The 27,659-nt window shown below is 46.4% G+C and overlaps 1 protein-coding gene across 1 annotated transcript in view; it reads right to left on the reverse strand.

Moving 5' to 3' along the window:
• Positions 1 to 673: 673 nt before the first annotated feature.
• The window catches only part of Lrfn2 (leucine rich repeat and fibronectin type III domain containing 2), a 166,029-nt gene continuing 139,043 nt past the window's right edge, over positions 674 to 27,659 (reverse strand). Inside the window, exon 3 of the mRNA XM_032900535.1 lies at positions 674 to 2,018. Within this exon, the coding sequence (XP_032756426.1) occupies positions 1,052 to 2,018 (967 nt within the window). The 3' untranslated portion in view covers positions 674 to 1,051. The remainder of the gene's footprint in view (positions 2,019 to 27,659) is intronic.

The raw sequence follows: 27,659 nt of genomic DNA on the forward strand, positions 1-27,659 counted from the left end.
TGGCCTGTGTTCCTGGTTCCTCTCTGGTCGGTATATATCATACATCTTGAGTTGAGAAGACCTAGTTCATGTTTGAAAGTCTTCTAGAACCTTCCAAGGGCTTTGCCAGGTGGGAAACCGAGGTTCAAAATGAGAAAGGGTCTTTTTATTTCCCATGCCATTTGGTGGCCTATTGTCATGGCTAAAGAAACCAGACCTAGGGTCTGAAGTACCCTCCTAGAACCTCATCCACTTTCCCTAAGAGTGCTTCTGATCAGCAGAGGCTCTGGCAGATTCCCAGGAAAAGGGGCAACATCTTCAGAATAAGATCCCTTCTGCCCTACACCATAAAGCCCTTTCTCAATCCCAACCTGCAGCCTGGAGCATTATAACTTAGTCCGTTGTGCTGGGCTGGGTGTCATGTCAGGGAAACAAAGGAAACTAGGTCATTCACACATCCCAGAGCAGGCTATAGGATTGGCCATGGGTTATAGGGCCTCTGGGCAGGTGGTTCTACAATGTACCCAGAGTTTTGCTGACTTGCAATAATTACCTACTGCTTTACCCACCCACCCCACCACCCACCCCACCACCCACCCCAGACACACACACACTCATCTCACCCTCCAGCCTGCTGGCCACACACTTTCACCAGTAGAGGACACTCTCAATTACCCAGAAGAATGAAGAGGAGTCTGGGAAATGGAAAAATAAATTAAGAAATCAAAACAACACTGGATCCACAAGCAATCCGAAGCCGCTTGCTTGTCGCTACATTTGTGAATAGAAAGGCAGTTGTTGGCCTTTCCAAACACTCAGGGCTCAGTCTGACACATGAGCGAGTCCCATTCCCTGAGCACACCCCGCTGGGTGGTGGGGACAGGCCTGGGAAGGTGACATAGGGAAGGGGGTGTAGCTGGGCAGAAGGACATGAGGCTGTTGACAGGGAGACAAGACTGTCCCTGGATGTAAACATCACCATGGAAACTCCACAAATACTTGCCAGTGCTGACTCTGACTCCTTCCTCTCCCACTTTGAGGAAGGGCGGGAGGGAGGGTACTCCTTCCCTGGCTACACAGTACTCTCCATTACCCACTCTGAGCTGCCAAATGTCCCCCGAGCTCCCACCAGGTCATTCTCCTCAAAGGGCAAGAGCATGCCATTGACAGACAGGCTGCGCTTCGTCCAGATGTTTGAGACCCGCCTAGGGGGACTGTAGCCACCAGGAGCAGCTGCAGCTGCAGCCGCAAAGTCCCCCATGTCAAAAGAGTGGCTTCGTTTGGCCTTGCCCTCCAGGGGCAAAGGGAGAAGGCTCCTGGCACGGGTGGCTGGGGGCCCCAGCAGTGGCTCTCGGTCTGAGTGGTGGCCCCTGGCTGATGTCCCTGCCCCTCTGCCTGCTGGAGTCCTGGAGTCTAAAAGTTCTTCTTTCCTTTGACTCTTGAGGTCCAGGGAGGCAAAAGCTCCCATCAAACGGTCAAGGCTGGGCTTGGGACGAGGAGCTGGGGGTGGGAGCCTCCAGGGACCCCGGCCCAGCCCTGCAGCTTCCCCACTGCCCAGGGAACTGGAGGAAGAAGAGTCACAGGCTCTTGCCAGGCTGGTACTGAAGTCCATCAACTCATTCCGCACCACGACCTTGGGTGGTGCCTGAGGAAGCTGGCCAACAGGCATCCCACCCAGAGGTGGAGGCTGAGCCCCATTGGTCTGCGAGTATACATTGCTGACAGTGGCGGCTGCCATTTTGCCCGGGGTGTCGTGGTTGCAGACCTTGTACCGCACCATGAGGATTACGATGAAGACCAGCAGTGTGGCCACAATGATTCCTCCGATGACCAGAATCATAGTGCCCCCCAGGATCTGACTGTGCATAGACTGGCATTGTGGGTAGTCAGCCTTGGTGAAGAACTGGGCGCAGCCCACAATGTTGGTGGCCGTGAGCGTTGTGGCTGTGTCGTCCCACATAGCCAGTACGCACAAGTCGTAGCCCGTTCCCGACACCAGGTTGTTGACCACGAAGGCCTTGTTGGAGGCTGGGATCATCCTGCGGAGAGAGGCAGACACAGAGAATAAGAAAGGGTAGGGTGATGGGGAGAAGCCCCAGGCAGATATAGAGTAATGCAGACACGTGTCTGCCTGCAGAGAGGATGGCAGAGACTGGAAAATGAGACGAATAAACAATGAAGAGAGGAAAGGGGAAAGAGAGGGGAAGGAGAGGTCAAGAGTTAGGGGTGTGGCATAGAAAACAAGGAAGCAAAGATAGACATGTGGTCTGGAAGATCCAGGAGACAACTGGGGTGAAAGAAAAGGCAGGAGAGAAATATTCTGGGATGGCATGTCAGAGAAAAAGAGGAAGATGGAGAGTATCCTTTCCAGGTCGGGTGAAGTAAGTGCCCAAAAGATTCAGAAATTAAGGCAACGAATGCAAAGGTGGGGGAGGGGTGTAAAATTATAGACGTGTGGCGGAGGCAGAGGCAGTGGCAGTGGCAGTGGGGGTAGGGTGGGTTGTAGAAGGGAACAAAGGCACCTGGGTAGGACATAGGTTAAGAAGCATGAAGACTCAGGAATTAGTAGGGTGGCTGCCCTTTCTCCGCATCTGTTATAACATCCCTCCACCCATCCCCTAACGCTAGAGGGCGTCAGAGATCCTGGAGACCTCTCTGGGCCTTTGCTGTGAGAATCAGAGCCCAGGTGCTGCCCTGAGCCTGCACCCAGCACCTCTCACCTACAAGGATCCTCTTGCTGAGGAGGGAGCAGTTTGCTTTCAGGGTGTAGGGTGTTAATACGAGAAAGCATGAAGTGGAAAGAGAACATGCTGCTCAAAGGGGGAGATAGTGACCCACTGGTGCCCAGGAAGCCACCCCAACACCCAAGGGGACAAGCACTCTGACCCTGCATCCAAATCATGTCACATCTAGCTAGTAAACTGACTCATCCATGAGACCCATAGCAGAGTTCCTAAAACATCCTTGCCTGGTCTGTCCTCCTTAGAGGACAGATTAGTAGGTAGCAATGACCCCACATGGGAGCTTGTCTGTGGTAGCCTGAGAGCTCCTGAACAAACCTTTTGGAAGCCTGGAAACAAGCTCTAAGACCTTTGCTGTGGCATCCGGCTTCTGCTGTGCCCAGAGATGACTTCTGGGCTGCTCCATAGGCAATCCTGTAGAGAAGTCAGCCTGAGCATAAGGGTACCCACTCCAACACCCTCTTCTCCATCTCTAAAGCCTTCCACTCCCTGTCCTCTTGTGAACAAAATGGCTCCTTAATAACCACCCCCCCATCAAATATGAAATACCAATGCCTGAAGACTCCACCCGAGAATCTGTGGGGAGGATAGAGCTGAGAGTTATGGACAACCCTCAGGAGTACAGCCCCAGGGGCTGCCATCCTCACCCTTGCTGGTCAGTGAGGCCCCACAGACCAATACCATAGGTCTGTCTGTCTGGGACTTTGAGGCTTTCTCTTTATCCAGACACCATGACCATTTAGAGAGACAAGAACTGTACTCTTAATTCTCAGAGTACAGAGAAATGGCTGAGGTTCAGAGAAGGTGGATGGGTTGCCAAAGGTTACATAAATAGGACTGTCCCTCACTCGCTGACAGATATGGGAATATGGTTTTTCCTTTTAATGAAAAAAAAACTTTATTGGTAGGGGAGGTGTCAAGAGGTCTCAGTGGGTAAAAGAGTTTGCCTTACAACCATGGAGTCTTCATAATGGTGGATATGGAAAATCGACTTTCCAACGTTTTCTTCCTACTTTCATCCCTGGGCCTTCGCATATGAGCATGCACACATTGATGAACCAGTGATTTTTAAAAGAAACTCTCCTCCTCATTATATTTTATTTATTTACTTTCTGTGTTGACAGGGTGACACACACATGCATGTAATGATGCATGCATGGAGGCCAGAGTCTGTTCTCTCCTACCATGTGGGACCCAGAAATTGAACGTAGGTTGTCAGGATTTGGGGCAAGTATCTTTACATATCAAACCATCTCGCCAGGCTACAAATAAATATTTTTGCTGCTTTTGTTTTGTTGTGTTGTGTTGTGTTGTATTGTGTTGTGTTTTGTTTTAAGTCCTCACTGGCCTCAAGCTGATTAGCCACAGTTTCTCAGGGGCAGTGCTGAGAGTCCTCTGGTTCATAACCACGTACAAGATTCTAAGACTGTCAGGTTATCTGCTGGACAGGATCCAAGAATGGGTCATGGTGTGACCAGGACTGCAGGACTGCAGCAGACACTGAGGTCCAATAGCTTCTTCCGGGGTCCATGGTGCCAGTCAGAGCAGATGCTAATTAATCGCAGAAAGATCAGCCCACTGGTAAGCTAGGCAACATGACAAGGTTGTTTGTCCTCTAAGTTCTTCAGGGCTGGTTGGCATGATTTGTACTTTCCAAATGGGAAGACAGAGCCAGACCCAGGCCAGGTAGTACAGCTGTGGGCTGTGGTGAGTCAAGCCCTGAATGGTCACACTGATTTGTGGGTACTGCAAAGTACACCTCTGAGGGGAGTGTCATGTCCCTGTGCTGGGACACCTGCTGTGTAGCACAAATTTCCACACTTAATGTGTCTTAACCCTAGAGCCCTGGGATACGGTATGAGCCTAGAAGTCAGTTTGAAGTTAGCTTTGTTTTCTTGGGAAACAGAAATGTCTATATTGTCAGTAGCAGTAACTGTGGTGGCAGAGGAGGGAGAGAAGGCCAACTCGGTAATAAAGAGAGCTTGCTGCTCCCATAGGGCACCTGAGTTCAGATCCCAGCACTCATGTCAGATCACTTATAACTGCCTGCAACTTCAGCTTCAGGGTATCTGACACCCTCTTCTACACACACACACACACACACACACACACACACACACACACACACACACACACACAAGAGGAGAGAGAGAGAGAGAGAGAGAGAGAGAGAGAGAGAGAGAGAGAGAGAGAGATTAGAGAGAGTCCAGAGAATCCATCTGGCAGAAGAAAGTTTGCCTTTACTAGTGACAACCTCAATGGGAACTAGCAATAGTTCTCATTGGGCCTCTGTGTGTGCTTGGAGGTTTACACACATGGGTTTATTCAATGTCTTGTCACCTCAAAGAAAGTTATTACTTGTCCCCAGTTTTCATTACTTTTGCTTAGAGAGGGAGGAAACTGCTAACTTGGCACTTTCCCTTAGGAGAAAGGACAGCGCAAGGACCAAGATGTACAGATGTATATACGCGCGTGCATGCGTGTGTGTGTGTGTGTGTGTGTGTGTGTGTGTGTGTAGGCCAGATGTAAGCCATTGTTTCTAAGGTGGCTTTTCTGCCATGACTTTTTGAAATAGCATCTCTCGTTAGCTCAGAGTGCACTATTTAGGCTAGGAGGGCTGCTCAGCCAGCCCCAGGGATCCTGGTCTCGTCTCCCACCTAACTTTTCATGCTGTTTCTGTGGCCTGACCTCAGAGCTTCAATTCACATAAGAGCTTTAATGACTGAGGAGTCTTCCTAGCCTTAGAAATGATATTCTTCTTAATCCAAAGCAAGACCATATCTGTCTTCAGGTATCCAGTAGTTCAACTGGACAAGAGAGTAATGTAAAGTGGGTGCTAGTCAAAATTTGGAGCCTTAAGTGGAGCTCATCATGTAACCGTGAACTTTTTCATACCCCATCATACTCCTTATGAAAAGCTATTCCGTCATCCTTGAAGCAAGTCCAGAATCCTGGGCTCCTCGTGCATTCCTGCCTATACCTCATCCATCAAGTCTCTCTACAAGCTTTCCGGCTCCACATGTGGGCCTCTTTCATTTGGGACCTGGATGTAAAGCACTTTAACTCCTGAGATACTTACCAAGGGCCAAGAACTACCTGTGACTCACAAGTGACAAGCTCCATACTGGAGATTGCAACCTAGGCTACCTCTTATATTCTTACCGGCTTCCTTATCAATCCTCTAACTTTTCTTGCTCAGGTAAGAGCATCCCAAGCCAGTTAGAAACTATAGAGGCAGAAGGCACAATCTATAGCTTAGCAGCTAAGAGTACATACTGCCTTTGTAGAGGATCTGAGCTCATTTTCTAACACCCACACGGAGTGGCTCACAGCTGCTTATAACTCCAGCTCCAGGGGATCGATTGCCCTCTTCTGAACTTCCCAGGTAACTACATTCATGTGCACATAGTAGCACATAGACATACATACATACACATAATTAAAAGCTATTAGTGATTCTTTAAACCACAAGTCATGGCTACTCTTTAGGATCATTTAACATGTAACTGACCGTGACTGTTATAAACATTTCAGAAACGGTTGAATGTTTCTGAACATGCAATAGCCTCAAATTAATTCAATTGTCAAATGCACAATGTGTCAACTGTGTTTATGGGAGCATGTACCTATGCTGTATCACATTACACTGAAGCCTTGATTATGAATACACAATGTTACACATTCTTCTATGTGTGATGTCACACCAACCAAAGCCAAAAAAACTCTGCCTGAAACATCTCAGTCTAGACTATTGTATATTTTAGTGTTTTTTTACTGTACATACAAAGAGTTCTGCTCCTATAGAAACATACTGGTTTAATTATAGAAAGCAAAACTTACTATTTTTCTCCCATCCTCGCCTAGCACCTAAGTATCAAATTATATATCTTTGGATTGTATTGTGTTTGAATTTAAAAACTGTTGTTTGAGTTTCTGGCTTGAGTTTTATAAAAATTCAAATTAAATGATCTTTTTGGCTTAGGATTAGGCCAAAATTTCTGTCAATTTCTTTTGAAATGGCCATAAATATCCTTCTGCCATTTTCTATTATGTATTTATGCAAAGTGGCATTCTCAGTATTGTAGATTACAAAATCAACATATCAATCAACTCTGAAAAATGTTGAAGATACTCCACATCCTTCAGAATCAAATATTCAGCCAAGATTTAATTCTTTATTTAAAAATAAACAAGCACATCTATCTCATTAGTATGCAAATTTGCATTGCTCTTCAACACATGGTAAAATTATATGTATACCAAGGAGTTGTTAAAAAATCAATTCCTTGATGGTCTGTTGTCAATAAGTCTTGGAATATCTATTTCATAGACCTACATACCCAGAATCATGTGACTTTCTTGATGAGAAAGGGGTTCTGAGTGGTAATAGTTTAAGAAACTCTTACATAGGGAAACAAAAACTGTACAAAAGGACCGATTCATTGAAACAAAGAGCAGTCAGGGCACAGAAGACCAAAATGCAATAGCAATAACCATGTCCAATATCAGCCAAGCTGTCACGTCTCACTGCTCCAGGGAGGATTGCAAAGCATATAAGTAGAGCCTACAAATGGATGCTGGTCTACATAATGCCTATTCATGCTCAGTGATCAGAGAATACAAAACTAAGAGTAAGTTTTACATCCATTTAGCACAGGCTGTCACATGAAAGCATGTGATAGGTTTTCTGAGTTTTATTCTGATTATATTCTCCTAAAATCCTTGGTCTGCAACAAATTAAGAAGAAGCAAAGTGAGTTTGTCTTAGGGAGTGCTGTGAGAGTCACTAATTTAGAAAATGGCTTCTTAACATCCTTCAGCATTATGATTCCTCTAGTTTTCCCTTATCAACCTTGATAAGTTCTAGAATGGAGTGGATCTGTTTCTTTTCACTTTACAAAAGGTTTGTCAGCATTCCTTGCCTCTAACCCTGAGGCATCAGATATTACATCCTAAGCCCTGACAAACTAAAACATTGCTAAACATTGCTGAAGGTTCTCTAGAAGAAAATAAATCACCCTTCGTTGAGATAAAAAAAAAAGGCCTATGGAATTTGGTTAATAAACAGAAGATTCCGGGGAAACCACATAAGGTGGGAAACAAATGAAAATGATAGCCAATATCCCAGTGCCAAGCCCACAATCATCTGCTGTTATTCACCCCCGATGAACTGACTAAAGTCAGATTCCATGATCACACTTACCAGGCTTCCAGAATATATATCAAGGATGCAGGGAATAATGGAGCCTGAGTCAAAAGACAGCAGTTAACATCCATCAGGGTCATGTCTCTGTGAAAAACATATTTCTGAAGTCTTAAAGTGTTGTTGTTGTTGTTGTTGTTGTTGTTCTTGTTCTTTTAATGTGCACTGGTGTTTTGCCTGCATGTATGTTGTGAGAGGGTTTTGGAGCCACTGGAACTGGAGTTACAGTTGTGATCTGCCATGTAGGTGCTGAGAAATTAAACCCAGGTCCTTGGAAGAGCGTGTAGTGCTCTTAACTGCTGAGCCATCTCTCTAGCCCATTTTAAAAATCATTTACCCTGATAGCATCCCTGTTAGTTGAAAGTATGAACTGAGATTTTAAATTAAGATGCTCCAAAGTGTTATATTTAATTAAACTCAAATGTTCTAAAACACAATTTGAAACATAAACCCAGTACTTATCAAAAACAAAACAGGCCTATATGACTGATTCCCTCTCCTCTCCCTCCCCTCTCTCCCCATACCTCTCTCTCTCTCTCTCTCTCTCTCTCTCTCTCTCTCTCTCTCTCCCTCCTCCTCCTCCTCCTCCTCCTCCTCCCCCTCCTCCTCCTCCTTTCTCTTCTTCTTTTTATTTCTCTCTTATAGTGATCTCTCAGACCCTGAATGTGCCTGAGGAGATCTTTCCAGAGAAGTAAATTTTCCCCCTTGGAGATTATTACCTGGGTATCTGAAATCCTTTTGTGGAAACCTGTATATGGGTTTGGTATCTATGAGCATGTGTATAGATAAAGCATTGTGTGAGAGATAAAATTATGTGGGGGGTTGTTGATTGTCTGAGAAGTGTCATTTTGATTATGTGTGTATACATGTTTGCATATATACACACATGTGTGTTTCTCTATGTGTGTATGTATATGTGTCTCTGAATGTGTGACTATTTCTCTCTCTCTCTCTCTCTCTCTGTGTGTGTGTGTCTGTGTGTGTGTGTGTGTGTGTGTGTGTGTGTGTGTGTGTTGTTATGGTTCATAAAACTCTGGTCAGTACTTTGTCCCCTCACCTAAATGATACTGGAAACACAGGTAAAAGGATGCCTTGTTAAAGCAAACACAGACGACTGTTTTCCTGAAGCAGACACAGGTGAAAGAATGTTTTGATAAGCAAACATGTAAAAGGACCCAAGGTGAAGGAGTATAAATATGACCCCACAGACACTGAACTTTGATTTGGTTTGTTCCACATTGTTATTCTTCCTAAAGACATGCATGTATTGGTTTGCCTTACATAACATTGTTCAGCTCAATGGTGATAGCCCAGACATTGCCCAAGTACTGCTCATCAAATTCTAGCAGCACCTTGATATTTCTGATGCCTTGCTTTAGGTTGATTGTTGAGCCTGGTGGTTTCTTCAGAATTGACTTATAGCTGCCTGGTGTCTGCTTGTTGAAAGGTCTGTAGCTGCCAGTTTGTTCCTGTTGTCTGCTTACCAAAAGGACTGGACTGTAGCTGCTAAGTTGTATTTGGTGTTTGCTATGGGACTAAATAGATGCCCCTAAAGATCAAGCTCACCCCACAAAGAACTATTGCTGAACAAGTCCACTTTCCCATGCCCTAATAGCTTTTCTCTTTCACTACCTTTGCTGGGTGGTGGGCTAGAGAAGAGGTTGAACTTTTATTAAATGTAGGTTGCAAAAATTCTATGCCTACACCAACATACCTAATCCTCTGATGTTCTGTGACCTCTTATAGACTATCTCAGATTTGGTCTACTATTTCCCAATGACACAGTTTGTCTCAAAGAATGGGTCAAGCCTTTAGGTTGAGTGCCCAAACTCATTCTCTGGTTCCATGCTGTACTGATTAACCCCCCATTGTCAACTTTACAGTATTTGGGGACATTTAGGAGATGCTCTGTAACTGGAGAGAGTTTTTCTAGAAGATTGACTGAAGGGGAAAATCTGCCCAGAAAATGGGCATTACTAATGCATAGATTGGGATCCCAGACTAATAAAGAAGGGAAAAAAGGTGAGCACTAGCTGTTCTCTCTCCCTCCTCCTTCTGTCTCTCTATGTCTGTCTTTCTGTTTCTCTGTCTCTTTGTATCTATCTCTCTGTCTATCTCTCCCTCTTTTGTTTCTAACTACAGACACACATAACCAGCCACTTTATTTTTCTGTCACTATGCCTTCCCCTACCTGAGGACCTACCTAAACTCTCAGACTGTGGATCAAAATAAATCCATGCTTTTTAAAAGTCTTTTGGGGGGGTATCTTGGCACCGTAATAAGTCAGGTAATAACATACAAAGTCTCCTATCTCCATTCATATTTGCCAGCATCTCTTGCAGCTAAGTCTAAGCATTAGATTTTGGCAAACAAATGGGAAGAAGTTATATGTAGTGAACTTTTAAGGGCAGGGATACATCCCCAACATGTTCCTTCTGTTCTGCACCAGTCTGTGTAGGATTTGCCTTGTGCTGTCTAGAGGACAATAAGTCAAAAGCAAGTATCTTTACTAGTGTGACATGCTGGATGGTAGAAAGCTCAAGGCATTAAATAGTATAGCACTGTTCTGCTGAAACACTGATACTTCCCTGCCTCATACAGTTCCTTGGTAAGAAGAGATCTGAAAAGTCTGTCATTTGCCAGTGACCAAAACAAGGATAACAAGGTGGGTTTGTGTTAGTGGAAGTGACTAGTCTATGTCTGAAGGGTAGCCTTGCCTGTTTTAAGTTATCAACAAACACCCCTTTTTACCTTCATGCTTCCTTCAGTCTCATCTCCTCTAGCTCCCTAAAACTAGCCATTTCAGAAGCTTGTCTCCTTTCCCTCCATCAGAGGCATACCACTCTTACCTACTGAGCCGCAACACTCGTTTAGTGAGGTCCTGTTAACTACCTGATTTTTTTTTTTTTTTTTGGCATCTGTATCACCATCTTCACAGCCCCACATCTACAACCCTCTCCAGATGACCTCTACATCTTACTCCCACAATACACAAAATTCCATTAAACAAAGGCAGATAGCCTGTCATCCAGCATCATGGAGGTCCATGAGTCTCAAAGTGGGTTGTTTCCTTCCCAGGTAGAAAGGAGCTGGGGCTGGTTCAGTGGCACACGCGTACACACTCACCATGTTCTTGCCCTGTGGCAGCTATACATGGCTTGTATCAAACATCATCTCTATTCTATGCAATGATAATCATAGATGGAGAAATTTAGCCCCAAGTAGATAGATCACTTTCTCAAGTCCCAACCAGTCAAAAGTGGCTGGGCCATTGTGACAAACTATTCAGACCTCTGTATCTGCATGTGCTGCTTCTCCACATATTATGCCCTAGAATTACTTGAACAAAAATGTATGAATAAATATTCATGTTGTGCCGCTTATACTTGTCTCTGTGTGTGAACATGTTTGGGTGTGTGCATGAGTGTCTTCCAGGTGCATGCGGATGCCAGAGCTATATTTTTAGAGACATAGTTTCTTCATTGAACTTGGAGGCCGATGATTGACTACAGTACCCTGGGTATCTGGGAAATTCAGGGATTCCCTGTCTCTGTCCTGCTAATGTTGGGGTTACACATATATGCACACTCTGACTTGCTCTGCTTTTTGCATGGATTATGGAATCCAAACTCAAGGATTCATGTTTGCAAAACAAACTCTCTGCCCACTGAACCACTCTCACAGATCCTGTATATTTTTTTTCTGGTCAATATTCCTGAAACAAACAGCCCTGCAATTATTTCGACAGCATTGCCATTGTTTTCAGTATTGAAAGTGGTGTGTAGGAAGGAGTTAGAGTGTGCCGAGGCGTTGTTCGGGTTGCGTGTCTGTAAAGCACTTGAATGTGAATTTTAGTGTGTTAGAAAGCTGTCCTGCTATCAGCTGTCTTTATACATCAGAGACTAACAGCCCCACGTTACCCTGAACATCAGGGCGGAATTAGAGCATCTGCAGAATTAGAGCTTGCCAGGAAGCACATTTTAGTGTTAAAGCAGACTGTTTTACAATAATTCACAACGAAAAAAAAATACACATGTAATGGTCCCGATGGACATTTATTGATGCTTATTCTGAATATTTTCTACTTGTTAGTTTAATCCTTTCAGCAATTCTATGTGTAGGGGGGTAGGGAAAGTATCATCCATCCCTATGAACCAATGAAGACACCGAAGCATGTCAAAGCCAGGTGACCTGCCCAAAGTAAGTTTATGTTCAGCCAAGATCTGAGATCTGGAGTCAGTTCTTAGGACAGATACTTTTTTAAAAGCTGGATATGAGGCTTGTTAATCAGCAAGTATAGCCAAAAGGGCCAGTTCCAGACCATCCAGAGACCCTTTTTCAGAAATAAAACAGAAGAGGGGCTGGAGGGATGCCTCAATGTTAAGAGTGTTTGCTGCTCTTAAGGAGGACTCAAGTTTGGTTCCCAGGACCATTGCTGGGTTTTTACAAACACCTGCAACTCCAGATCCCGTGAATCCAATGCCTTCTCCTGGATGTTATGGAGTGTCCAGCATGCATGTGGCATACATACATACACATTCACACACAGAAATAAAAATAAGAACAAATCTTATGAAAAGCTCGTTGAATGATGCTCCTGACGAAGGACTCTGAAGTTGACCCCTGACCTCCACATGCATGTGTACTAAAATGGATGCACATTGTACCACACATATGCTCTCATATACATAAACCAAAAATATGCACACACATACTACAAAGAATATATACTGTAAAATAGGCATGATGGAGACTCTCTGAAGATCGAGTTCAAATCCTATGCCATGGTCTGGGGGGCTAAACTGTCTTCATAGGGCATTCTTTTGCTTTGGATGGATGGGTGAATGCAAACACGACTTTCTGCCTTCAAGAAGCACTTGGTGAGCCTGCTCTGATTCCAGCCTCCTTGCACATAGCACTTGTACCCTGTGAAGAGATGTCTTTCCTGCTGGTAGGCAAGAGAAACCTACTCAAAACGTGTCCCTGTTGTATTTCTACTGATCCTCCCAGACACCCCTGCTCTCTAATCCCAGAGAGCTTATGGGAGAAGGCTGGAGGATAAACATCCTCTGTCCCCACACACCAAACATCCCACATTCAGACACAGGCAATGAGTCTCTGATTCATTGACTCCTGTGTGAGCTGAGTCCAATCACCTTCACACTCTGTGCTTCAGCCACTTCTGATGTTCTACAATGCTGCGACTGTATCTCCAGAATGAGCTGGTTAGCAGGGTATTGGTGACAGTGTACTATGCCAGTCGGTCCCCAACTACAAATATACACAAGCTTTAACACACAAGCTGTCTGGGCTCTGGGCTCAAATCCTCTACAACTCACTGGTTATGCGTTTGTTACTTCATTTCTCAGACCTTGTTCTTCCTGTTTGTAAAATAACTTACAACCTTGCTTACAGTTATATAAGGATGATGTGTGAGTATGTGTGCACTGGCTCCCGTGCGTGGGGTGGGCGTGTGTGTGTGTACATGTGCACATTTATTGGCCATAGGGATCACTAAAAAAGAGAAAGCAACTGAGGTTGCTGTCAGCCAAAAGTCTATACTAAGGAGTGAGCATTTGGAATCATTTCCTTGGGGGAGCTGTCCAAGGTGACGAGGTCCATAACTTTCTACCCATTTACTTTACCTTGTCCTTCCTCGCCTCTGCTCCTTCCTGACCTCTCAGTAGATGCCCTGCTCACAGGCAGGTTGACTAGATGTACAAAAAGCAATATGGAGTGGAGACATAGGGGTCCCTGGGGCTCGTTGACCAGTCAGTCTAGACAACTGGGGAGCTCCAGGTTTAGTGAGACTGTCTCAAAATTCAACGTGGAGAGCAATAGATGAAGCTGCCAGTGTCAACCTCTGGGTAGGGCAATGTCTCTGTGAGGCAGATGGAGCTGACAATGTTACCTCCCAGGGCCGTCTACAGCTCACTCGTTTTCAACACCACTGAAGCCCAGAGCCAGTCTTATTTGGAGTCCCCAGAGGCCATTACCTTCTTCCCCTCCCCTTCTGCCCACAGGATACCCAGCCTAGGCTGGAAGAAGAGCAGTGGATCCTGGAAGTGGGTGATTTACTGATGTCTTTATCCACACCCTGATATTTCACAGCTCCCAGGGCTTTGCTGAAGTAAATATGACCTTTTATCCTTCACTTTGTTTAAGACTCAAGGTCAACAGCCCAGCTGTGATCTTCCAGTTACTTCATCCACCAGACGTTCTTGCATCAGAAGCTCACCCCAGAGACTCACGGCTCCACTATCAACCTTTCTTGACTGCCTGGCCTGTGGTGCTAGGATAGAAAAGCTGTTACCGTGTGGCTCTAAGGAAAAGGTGGCCCTTGAAGGACTGAGACCAGGCCACTATTACTCTCTGCTGTCGGCCTGTCGTTAGGGTCAAGCCATGGCCTGTTTTTTCAGTCTGCTCAGAGGTGGCGATAGCAACCAGTGTAGCCGTGACTCAAATGGTAAGTGATAAATTAGAACATGTGAGGGTTCAGCCATCCGCTCTGTCAGCGTGGAGAAGACATGCATCTACCTGACACAGATGAACTCTTCCAGGTCCTCTAAACCACGCCCTGCCCTCAATTCAAAGCTTCGTTCCTCAGATATCATTAGCACTGCCTGGAAGCGTCTTCCATTTGTGTGAGCGCGACTCCTCTGAGGTGCCCGCCCACTTTGTACTTCTGTGTGGGTAGATGGCAACAGAGTCAGCTGGGCTCATGATTCTCTGCTTTCTCATGGCGTCTCCGCTGACAGTGGATGATAATTCTGGGGGCGTCTCTTCAGCAAGGAAGAGAGCAGGGGACAGGATAGTGCAAAAGTGAATGGAGTCTCTGACCTTGGCATAAACATGTCATCTGCAAACCCCAGCCCCAGATCCACCTCACACCTCTAATCCTCTCTAGTCCTGGGAGAAGTGGGGAGACACTCTTTGTAGAGTGTGGTAGGCCTGTGTTCAAACTCTCTTTTTTAGGAGGTCAGGGACTAAGAGATGAACTTAGGGTACATGTGAGGTCCTTTTGTTGCATCTGGGGACCTATTCACTGCTGAGCCTTCTGGGGGGATGTCCCCTCTCAACACACACACACACACTCACACACTCACACACACATACACACACATACACATGCACACACACATGCACACACACATACACACATGTACACACACATACACATGCACACACACACATACATACACACACACACACACACACACACATGCACACACACACACACACACATACACACACACACACACACACACACACACACACACACACATACACACACACACACACACACACACACACACACACACACACACACACACACACACACACATACACACACACACACACACACACACACACATACACACACATGCACACACACACACACATGCACACACACACACACACATGCACACACACACATACACACACACATGCACACACACACACACACACACATACACACACACATACACACACATACACATGCACATGCACACACACACACACACACACACACATGCACACACACACACACACACACACACACACACACACACACACACACACACACACCAGCTCTCTAGGTGAGGTCTGTCCTTAGGCCTGGCTCCAAACTTATCTTCATATAGGGATTACTGCAGCAATGTGGATAGGGGGAGTGAGGGTAGGGTGGTAGGTAAAGGAGAAGGCTGGTGTGGATGAGCTTGGACTGTCTGGTTCGTACTCTGGTTGTTTTTTCAGGCTGTGGAATTTGAAAAAAAAAAGAGAGAGAGAGAGAAACAAAACCAAGTCCCATTTTTAAAGGCAGAAGAACCAAGTCCAAGATGGCTATGCTGATCAAGGAGTTGGATAGAAACCACGGACCTTGGCTTTTCCCTTTTCCCTACCCAAATTCTCTCAGGCTTTTGACCATAGATCCAGGAAATGCTCTCTGCTTTCTGCAACTGCTAAGACTTCCACTGCGCCCTTCATAGCATTGGCTTCCATTCCCCCCAAGAAACCACCCCAGTACCTCCCAGTTTTCTAGCCTTTGCATGGAAAACAAAACAAAACAAAAATCAAACCATAACAAACAAACAAACAAACAACACCTCTAACTGTGGAATTTCAGGTTCTTTGATCTGTGGTGGTTTGGGACAGGGTCCTCTGCACCTTCTCACATGTAAGGTGAGGAGAGCAGCATCTGAGTCTCAGCCACAGACCACCATCTGGAGGCTCCCCCAGGCCCTGTCCTGAGGAGGGGGGTGAGAACCGCTGACTCCCAGCCACACCCACAGGGAGTTTTCCAAGCTTTTCCACTCAGACCTTCTTGGCAGCAGTCAAAGCCGGGGGAGGAGATGAGCACAGGCTGGGAGCAGCCTTGGCATCAGCTCAGCGAGCACGAGGTGGCATTTTGATGGGTGGTAAAAATATCTCCCAAGTGTTCAGGGCCAGCTGCCACCCCACCAGCATCGTAACTTCTCAGATCCTGTCCCCATGCCCAGAACCTGAAAAGCCCACTCTGTCTACGTGTCCTAGGGGATAGAATGCAGGTCACCAAGCCCCTGATCTAGGGCCACCCTTCTATCTGTAATAGCTGCTTCTGTCATCATGGCCAGATACTAGCACAAAAAGCCTTTAAGCCTCTAGGAGAAGTGAAGGGCTGTCAGAAGTACTGTGGCCTGCCTAATGGGCTAATTAAACAGTATCATAGATAATGACTATCAGGGATGCTGGGATGTGGCCCAGTGAGTAGAACGGTTGCTTATCATACATGAGGCTCTAGGGGGTCCATCTCCAGCAGGGCATAAAGCAGGTGTGATGATACATGCCTGCAATCCTAGCATTTGGAGGGGTGGGGGTAGAATCAGGAGAACCAGAATTTGAAGGTCATCCTTAGCCACATAGACAGTTGAGTGCCAGCCTGAGCTACATGAGACCCTATAAAAAGTCTCGTAATCGGAGTGAGAAACAAAGAAAAAGAGGAGAGAGAGCAGTGGGGCACACTGGCAGAGGAGCTGGGCCAGCAATGCAGTGGGAGGCTCATCTACCCACTGAGAAGTCAGAGTGCCTGCTCTCTACTAGGAGTCTTTCAGGGACCACAATAAGGTTCCTCAGCAGAGGACAGAGCCAGGGCTCTGTCAAAAGATTCAACATGGCCTGTCTAGGGATATCTGATCACTCCCACATCACATCCTACTGGCCTTTGCATATATGTCGATGCTGTGAGACAAGAGCTTCTCTAGACAGGGCAGGCCTCCCATCCCTCTAGAACTAACCCACCCCATCCGTCTCCTCTCTGAACGTACTCTATAGCCACTGTCCTTCAGCACAGTGGGCCTCAGTCTTGCTCTTAAATCTTCAGTGGCTCCTCCTGCAAAATAAAACCCAAGTCTTGCTCTGGCTTCTGAGGTCCTACCTGATGTCGTCCTGCCCCACCCCCAGCTCACTCCCTGCCACTCTGCCCCAGATACCTAGGAGTCCTTGCTGCCTCTCCAACAGGACAGGCACAATCCTACCCAAGGGCATTATGAGAACACTGACTCCTCCGCCCGGCTGTTTTCCATCACTTCAGGTCTCTGCCCCCATGCCACTCCTCTGAGATGCCATCTCTGATGGCCCACATAAAATGACAGCCCGGCACAAGTGCACATTTAAAATACAGTTTTAGAGCGGGGCGTGTGTACTGGCTGTTTTTGTGTGTCAACTTGACACAAGCTGGAGTTATCACAGAGAAAGGAGCCTCAGTTGAGGAAAGGCCTCCGTGAGACCCAGCTGTAAGGAATTTTCTCAATTAGTGGTCATGGGGGGAGGACACAGACCATTGTGGGTGGTGCCATCCCTGGGCTGGTGGTCTTGAACTATAAGAGCAAGCTGAGCAAGCCAGGGGAAGCAATCGAGTAAGTAACATCCCTCCATGGCCTCTGCATCAGCTCCTGCTTCCTGCCCTGTGTGAGTTCCAGTCCTGACATTTTTGGTGATGAATAGCAATGTGGAAGTGTGAGCTGAATAAACCCTTTCCTCCCCAACTTGTTTCTTGGTCATGATGTTTGTGCAGGAAAAGAAACCCTAAGATAAATTGGTACCATCTGAGCGGTGTATTCCTGTGACAGCCTGACCATGTTTTTGGGAGGACTGTGTGAGGACTTTGGAACTTTGAGCTAGAAGAGCCATTGGGATGTTAAGAGCTCTGTGGGATGGTCTGTAGGAGCTTGGAAGATAGTGTTGAGAACAGTGCAGAAGATGGAGGCCTAGCTTGTGAAATTTCAGAGGGAAGATTAAAGACTCTTGTCAGGGCTGTTTCTATTTTGATTGTGACGATTCTGTGGCTTTGGTTAGTTGGGGCTGAAGAATCGGCTGTGATTAACAAGATACCAGAACTACTGAAGCGAAACCTTTGTATTGTTGGGACAATTGATGCTGGTCAGCTGGAGCTAAGAAATTAGTGGTGATTAAGAAGAGACCAGCATCATTAATGTGAAATCTTCTGGGAAGTGTTTTCTGAAATCAGAAAGAGGCTGTGTTCCAGAGAAAGCCACGGTTGTACCTTGCGCTGTGGCTGGACTTGACAAGATGTAAGACTCACCCAGGTGGTACTGATTTTGAAGGCATGAAAGGGTCATGAAGAGCAGCTGAGGCTGGGCACTGTGAGAGGCCATGGATGGCCATTGGTGAAGGTGCAGCCTCAGTTGCAATTGATGACCCAGGACTGAAGGGGTCATGCAAAGGGGTTGAGGCTTGGCACCATGAAGAGAGCCTGTGAGAGGCTATTGGTGAAGCCTAGCTGCAGAAGACAGCAGCATTTTGGAGATGCCAGTACCATGAGATGACCACCAAGAGCAGCAGCAGCAGTGGGGAACAGACAGCTGGAGCCTACAAGACAAGGTGTGTGCTACAAAGGACAGAGCTGGAGAAGTGACCCAAGCCCTTGGGAGCTCAGAAGATCTCATGGGTTGATCCCAGACATTGGACGGTTAGATTTTGATTTCGCTTCTGTGCCCTGATATTTTTCCCTCTTGAAGTAAGAAAGTATTTTAGTGGAGTCCACAGTTAAGAGACTGAATTTTAAAAAGACTTTGAGTTTTAAAAGATATTGGATATTTTAAAGGTATTGAACTTTTAGTAGGTAAAGACTGTGGGAGTCTTAAAGTTATTTAGATCTTGGGGATGAATAAGAAAGTAAGGGTTGAGGCTTAATAGTGATGTGCTTGTGTGTCAAGTTGACAAGGGGTCAATTGTACTGGCTGGTTTTGTGTGTCAACTTGACACAAGCTGGAGTTATCACAGAGAAAGGAGCCTCAGTTGAGGAAATGCCTCCATGAGACCCAGCTATAAGGCATTTTCTCAAGTCGTGATCAAGTGGGGAGGACCCAGCCCATTGTGGGTGGTGCCGTCTCTGGGCTGGTGGTCTTGGGTTCTGTAAGAGAGCAAGCTGAGCAAACCAGGGGAGCAAGCCAGTAATTAACATCCCTCCATGGCCTCTGCATCAGCTCCTGCTTTCTGACCTGCTTGACCTCCAGTCCTGGCTTCCTTTGGTGATGAACAGCAACATGGGGGTGTAAGCTGAATAAACCCTTTCTCCCCAACTTGCTTTTTGGTCATGATGTTTGTGCAGGAATAGGAACCCTGACTCAGACCGCATGGTAGCACACACACCTTTAATCCCAGCACTTGGGAGGCAGATGTAAGCATATCTCTCAGTTCCAGGACAGCCAGGGTTACACAGAGAAACACTATCTAGAAAAAAAATTGTGTTAAATTTATTTAATTAGTTGATTAATTAATTAAAATAAATAAATAAATAAAAATGTAAATATGTGTTTTATTTTAAATTATATATATTGTGTGTGGGGGTATGTGTATCAGAGTTCAGGTGCCATTGGAAGTCAAAAGAAGAAGCTGGTTCTTGGCAGCTGGAGTTACTGACTGTTGTGATCTGATCAGTGCGGGTGTCAGGAACCTCACGTCCTCTGCCAGAGTAGTATATGCTTTTAACCTGAGCCTCTCCAGCCTCTAAAACATTGTTTTTTAAGACAAGGTTTTGTGTAGCTCAGGATGATTGGACTCAAGAGTTTAGGATGATCTTGAGCATCTAATCCTCCTGCCTTCACCTCCTGGGTGCTGGGATCTGAGTCACACACCCCCATATCCAGTTTTTGTGCTGCTGAGAATTGAACCCTGGACTTTTGTGCATGCTAGGAAGGTACTCCAGTGGGCTACATGCATCGGCCCATATTTTAAATTCTTTCCCTCTTCTCTCTCTCCCTCATAGGCCTGACAGCTTCTTCAAGACCAAGCCTTTGACTATATTGTTGCAACCCAGGGGTCTTGTCCAGATACTCAGTAATGTTTTCTGCCTTGACTTACCTGCAAAGAGGGACCACAGGCTGCAACTGTAACCAAACGAAACCTTTTCTTCCTCACAGCTGCTTTTATTGGCTTGGTTTATCACAGCAACTGAAGTAAAACCAGAGCAAACAGGAACGAGCCAAGCAGAGCCAGGCCTGCCCCCCATCGTTGTATTGTCTCCTCACACTTAGCCAGGAGAGAGGATAAGTGCTTCTGCGTGGGGTCTTCCCAAGGCTCTGCACTCTGCCTCTCTGGAGAGTTCAGAGTTCTAATGTCAGAGCCAGAGAGGAGGAGCTCTGGGTCTCTCTCTCTCCAGATAATAGGGACGTACCCCAGCAATGGATTACAAATGCTCTGTAGGCCAATGTCATCCATGAGGCTGTGACCCCAGCAGTGCCTGGGGAGGCCTTAAGACTAGAAAATCAGATGCCCAGCCTGAGCCAACTCAGTAGATGGTGGTGGATGACACAGCAACCAAGGGGTCCTAAAGCTCAGTCCTGGTTGGAGGCACAGTACTACAGAATGTCAGGCAGAGGTCCAAATGCCTGGGCGCCATGCTTCCCAGTCTCCTGCATGCCCCAGCTGTCCCAAAGGAGCCAGGTCCTATGACCACCCCTTGGCAAGGCTAGCTATCCAGCAGTGGCCACCAGCACTGTCTTCAGTTTCCTGATGCTCCCCCAGGCTCTATTAACCTCCATACAACTCAGACATGCATGGATATCACATGGCTGCCTTACTCTTACTAGGAGGGAAGCAGATGCATTTTGGGGGAAAGAGGGGTACAGAGCTACCCTCAACTGCAGGGATGTTCCCAGCCAAAAATCTTCCAGAGTAAGGGGGATGACAAGGAGAAGAATTGATTGCCCCTCAACAGCCCCAAGCGGGGCTTTTGAATCTGAGATGTGTCACCCTTGAGCAGAGTAAAAGGGCAGGATGGGAACATGGTGGTGTGATTGGATCTCTGACAATGCACCCTGTGATATGTCTCCCTATGCTCAAGCCGGTTGCAGAGTTTGAACGTCTACTGTTGTCACTCCTATGTGTCCATCGGAACTCCCAATTGAATGAGACATTTCTGACCAAGCAAACATATACTTTCTACCCTCATCCCTCATCAAACCAGTTGTCCCTTTTATAGCTCTCTTGGTTTAGGAAAATGAAGACACACAAGTCAGCCTGGCAAATGGACAGGACAAGATCATCCAAAAGAGAAAGTGAGGAGGCTCTCAACAGTAGCACTTCCAGTCCTAGTATTTTTTGGCTTCAGTACTTCTTGGTCCTAGTAGTACTTCTTGGTCCCAGTAGTCTCTAGTCCCAGTACTTCTTGTCTCAGTACTTCCTCGTCCTGATACCAGTACTTCTTGGTCCTGGTACTTCTTGGTACTAGTACTTCCTGGTTCAATACTTCTGAACTCAGTACTTCCTGGTTCTAGTACTCCTTGGTCTCAATACTCCCTTGCTTTAGTACTTCCTGGCCCCAGTAATTCTTATTTCCTAGTACTTCCCAGTCCCAGTGCTTTTTGGTCCCAGTTCTCCCTGATCTCAGTACTGAATGGTCCTAGTACTTCTTGGTTGACTATGAAGGATACTCATTATGCAATTCCTTCTCCACCCTAGACCACAAAACTGGCAAGACATACTCTTTTCCCATTTTACAGATGAATATAACAAGACCGAAGGCAGTGTGATGCTTTGCCTTTGGCTGCAGGTTTAGTAAATGAGTCTGGGTAGAAGCCAAAGGCTTCAAGAGTGCTAGCTGGCCCCCATCTTCTCTATATTTCAAGGTGTGCCCAGCTTTGCAGAAATGGGTGCCAAGTCAGTGGTTGGCTCTTTCGGCAAATCCCTCACTTTGCTCCTATTGTTTCTTGTCCTTCTACATAGAAGGCACTTTTGGCAGCGTGGCCCAGCAGATATTGTGTACTAGGAGTGACCTTAAAGGCAAAAACTGAGCTGAGGGCAGTAAGGGAGAGAGACAGAAGCAGGCTGGATCGTTGGTGCCTGGGCAGCCCAGAAAAGCAGAACCCTAACTTTTTTCCTGGATTCTTCTTTAGAAGGGGGCATTCTGGTGAGCCCCCTGTTCATCCTTCTCCACTGCTGCTGCTGGGAGACCTCTGGTAACTTGGTCTCTGCCATGGTTTTGGATTTCAAAGAACCACATCCTACCCGTATTTGCTGCTAAGCAGCCCTGAGTGGCTGTTTCTGGGTAGAACTGGGGTTCGGGTTGGCATCCTTGTTCCCAGCTTATGCCAAGCTTGCTGGCACTTGAAGTTATGAAGAAGTGATACTGATCAGAAAAATTCCCCCAAACAGAGGCTGCAGTGGGTGGCTGGCCCATGTTCCAGCTTTCCAAGACATTAGAGGGCATTAGTAAAATTCCCAGAGGCGAGACCTGGGATGGGTGGAGCCAGGGCTCGCTCTTACCCTTCCTGTCCCTTCTACTTGGGGGTACATGATTTCAAAGGGAAGAGAAGTTACAAAACTGCATCCTCAGGAAGGCTGACTTGATGGGACCTCTCACAGCAGCACTGTCCCTGTCTCCCCGACGTCAAATGATAAACATTCCTCTCTATCTGTGGGTGCTCGGCACCCCTTCAGGAGAAGCCAGCCTGCCTAGGGACATAGGCAAGTCCTAAGCACAGGCAGAGGACCCTGCACCACATGCCCTTCCCCCTTCAAGAAGCGAATATCGAGATATATTCCCCACTTATCGCCAACGTCATGGGTCAACTTTCCAGGTGGTAGAGAGCGGGGAACTGAGATGTGACCACATGGAATCCTGGGGGTGTAGACTCCATTTTTATATCCCTTCCGGGGGGGGGGAGTGATGGTGCTGCAAAAACAGGCATAAAGGGTAGTATTGAGTGTCAGCTTGGTAAGCTCTAGAACCATCCGGGAGGCAAATCTCTCGCTAGTCTGAGAGGAAATTTCTGGAATGGGCTAGCTGAGGAAGCTGCAGGAAGACCAGTTTACTAAATGTAGTCAGCACCACCCGGTGGATCGGGGTTCAGGACTTAGAAATGTAGAAAAAGCAAGCTCAACCCCAGAGTCTACCTCAGCACCAGTATCCACCTCAAGACCAGCATCCACCTCAGGACCAGCATCCACCTCAGGACCAGCATCCACCTCAGGACCAGCATTCACCTCAGCACCACCTCAGGACCAGCATCCACCTCAGGACCAGCATCCACCTCAGAACCAGCATCCACCTCAGGACCAGCATCCACCTCAGGACCAGCATCCACCTCAGGACCAGCATTCACCTCAGGACCAGCATCCATCTCTCTTGGCTTCCCGACTCAGTACAATCTGACCAGCTGCCTCACACTCCTGCCCTAAGCCTTCTCTACCCTGAAAGGCTGGATGTTCAAACTGAGTAAGAATCAACTCCTCCTTAAGTGACTTCATTAAGTTAAGCAATCCATCCTGAGCCCTACGCGTCTTCACCTCTATACTCCACACTCTAGAAGTGAGGTGTCCCATCAGCCTAGAAACTGATGGAGCAGAAGGAGCTTCTGTGGTTGTTCCCTTGAGGGAGACAACATAACTCAAGGCCACTCTTGTTCCTACATTGAGGTGCTGGACACACCACACGCAGGGTAAAGGTAAGCCTATAGCTTGGCTGGTCCCACTGAGCTGTAGGTAGAGAGCTGGCTGTGCCCCGGGCCCTCTCTGGGACTGGTTCCAACATCTCATCTGCTGACAGATGTTCCTGACAGCTCTTAGAGACAAGTGTTGGTGAATGTCACTTGGGCCGATAATGACATGCAGGGCACTTAACTTTTCATGTCACACCAGAGATGAGGCTTTGCTGAGATGGGCTGTCACTCTCTCTGAGTGGGGGAGGGGCTGTTCCTCCCCTCCCCCCATGCTCAATGCTTTCCCCTCTGAGGGGTCCCCATTAATGTTTTTCCTTCCCTGAAAGGTCTGACCCTGATGATGTGAGACGTGACTGTCAATCTTCCCCAGTCACACTAAAAGCAGGACAGGTACCACTTGAGGACTAAATGAACCCAGAGTGCCCCAGTACCTGCCTGCAGGGCTGGCCAGTGCATCTTTGGGGAGAAGTACCTGGGGGGCGTGATATAAGGTATCTACTAACAAGAGAGCTTTCAGGACAGAAGTTTTCCTTGGTCACCTGAGGTTAGCTGGGTCTCCCCATCTGGAGAGAGGCCAGAACCTGGAATGTTCTGGAATGAGGCCTAGAACCACATGCATCAGACACTGCTCACAGCTCTCCTGGGGTTCGATGGAACCCCTGGGTATCAGTCAGTGACATGGATCTGGGTCAGGCTAGACTCTCTGAGCCTCTAACATGATAACTGCCTCTGACCTCAGGCTCTGGGGCTCAGATGCCTCAGAAGTCCTAATACCAGAACACTGGGCCCTGTACAGTAAATGCTGCAGAAACCATTCTGTCCTGCTGAAGAAGAGTCACTGATGGCTGAAAGGACTGGTGTCACAATAGTTAGACATTCCAACTCCTACCTCCCCATCTTCCCTGGGAGAGACTAACTGGGTTCTCCGGGAGCCCTGGAAGCTCCCAGATTACCTTAGCTGTTGCTTAGGTTGCCACAGGGCAGCTCTGAGGTCTGTTTCCCTTCTGTTCATCAAGTGTGAAATTTGCAGACTACATAGGGTCAGACTCACCAGTGACCACGGGTGGGAGGTGTCTGCACTGGAGCAGCATGAGCTGGAGAAGAAGAGGGAGGCAAAGCCATCTCCTTCACTCTCCATCACCAGGGCCAGACCCATTCAGGTAAATAACAGCATTAATGGGGACCCCTCTGAGGGGACAGCAGTAAGCACAGGAAGGGGAGGGACAGTCCCTCTCCCACCCAGAGAGAGTGACATCCTGTGGGACAGTGACACATGTGTTAGCAAACCTCACCTGTGAACTATGCAGGGTAGAACTGGTGAGATGTTATTCTTGTGATAGACTAGTCCTTGTGTGTGTGGAGGGTGTACACATGTACACATGCACATGCATGCATGCATGCACTAACACATGTATCTGTGCATGTGTGCTGCATGTTGCCCTCTCCTATCCATAAATCCATTAACTACATCAACAGGGCTGAGATCTCTTTGTAAGTCCTTTCCTCTTCAAGGTCAATTTTACCTCATCTCACAGGAACTTCTAGAATGTCATTTCTATGCTGGCCATTCTGGAGTAAACACAGTACAGCTCTGTTCTGCTTCATAGAATCACAACCTCCCCTGTCCTGAGCAGTGTATGTCCTTGACACGACAGAGAACTATTGTGTCTTTTAACACTGCACTGATACATGGCTGTGATGTCCTTATGAGCAACAACTTAAAACCTGGGTAACAATTCTGAGAAAGCCCCATTCTCTTTACCTTGGACTTGTGTGGCAATGATTATAATACATTCCTTGAAATAAAGAGATGAATTATAAAGATGACCAAGACAGATGAAGATAGATGATAGGTAGATTACAGGTGGAGGGGTAGATAGATAGATAGATAGATAGATAGATAGATAGATAGATAGATAGATAGACAATGACAGACATATAAATAGACAGTGATAGGTAGATGATAGACAGTGATAGATAGATAGATAGATAGATAGATAATGACAGACAGATAAATAGACAGTGATAGATAGATAGATAAGTAGATGATAAACAGTGATAGATAGATAGATGGATAGATAGATAGATAGATTGATTGATTGATAGATAGATAGATAATAGGTAGGTAGATAATGGATAGATGATAGATAATAGTAGGTCGATAGATAGATAGATAGATAGATAGATAGATAGATAGATAGATAGAATGAGAGAGAGAAAGAGAGGGAGTATAGGTAGGTACATAAATAGATGCTAAATAAATGGATGATAGGTAGATAAATAGATGATAGACAGACAGTATAAATCATAGATACTAGAGGATGGATATATAGATGATACATATATACATATACATACATACATGCATACATACATAGACAGATGATAGATAGATAAAATAGATTAAGGGAGAGGGTGCTACAATCTCTTTCAAGGGCTTCAACGACCCCAGGACCTCCCTTATGTCTCTGCCTCTTAAAGGTCCACAGCACCTCCCAGTACTGCCATTCGGGAACCCCAATCAAACCATAGCAACAGACCTGCCTTTTTCTGACTGTGAGACCTTGAGGGACTTTTGTGATATTATCTTGCCCCTTTATACTTGGTATGACCAGGAAGACTAAGTGAAATAGACTCTGGAAAGCTGTGCCTCACGTGTACAGTGAGGCTTCCATAATGTTGGTGCTAGTGATTGTTCCTACTCTCCTCTGAGAGCATAGACTCCTTAGGGTTTTCTTCGAAGCTTTGGAAATCTATCTTCTTCCTAATAAGGCTAAATGGAATACCCAACCTCTTTCCACTTCCTCCCCTAGGACAGCAGAGAGTATGATGACCTTGTGGACTGCTATTACTTTGGCCAGTATTGACAATACTAATAGAACCCTATATCCTGTGGCAGCTTAATATGAGCTGATACTACACAGAGAGCTTCCTTTTCTATTTTGTTTGCTTTTGGGGTGTGTGTGTGTGTGTGTGTGTGTGTGTGTGTGTGTGTGTGTGATGTGTATATGTGCATAAACATGCATGTGCTAAGCTATTTAGCCAATTCACCAGGGATTAGCCTTGTTTAATATCCCAGGGCTACAGACATGAGCCATTCATCATGCTTGGCTTTTCTATGAATTTTAGAGATCCAAACTCAGGTGCTCACTCTTGCGAAGCAAACACTTTACCAGCTAAGCCAGACTCTAGATGAAGCATTTTCCTTGTGGTATATCATCTACTCTTCATGGACAGCCTTAAGGAGTTACCCTTGACCTCTGCAGTTTGTTTTGTTGTTCTAATTTCTAATGCTTCCTTTTTAGTCTACTTTTTATTATGTTCTGGTGTTTGGTTTTGCTTCGCTTCGCTTTGAAACAGAGTCTCTCTAAGTAGCCTAGTGTGGTGGTGAATGGTCCCCCATAGATCCATATGTTTGAATGCTCAGTCATCAGGGAGTGGCACTACTTGAGAAGGATTAGGAGGTGTGGCCTTTGTGGAGTAGGTGTGGCCTTGTTAGAAGAAGTGTGTCACTGTTGGTGAGCTTTGGGCTTTCTGAAGCCCAAGCCAGGCCCGGAGTCTTCCTGCCAATCCAAACGTAAGGCTCTCAGCTACTTCTCCAATGCCAGATATGCCTGAGTGCCGCCATGCTCCCTGCCCTGATGATAATGAACCAAACCTCTGAAACGGTAAGTTAGTCCCAATTAAATGCCTTCTCTTATAAAAGTTGCTACGGACGTGCTGTCTTTTCACAGCAATAGAACAGTGACTGAGACACTAAGGCTGGCCTGAATCTCACTACATAGAGCAGGCTGGC

This window comes from Rattus rattus, chromosome 4, assembly GCF_011064425.1.
Source record: "Rattus rattus isolate New Zealand chromosome 4, Rrattus_CSIRO_v1, whole genome shotgun sequence".
Classification (NCBI taxonomy): Eukaryota; Metazoa; Chordata; class Mammalia; order Rodentia; family Muridae; genus Rattus; species Rattus rattus.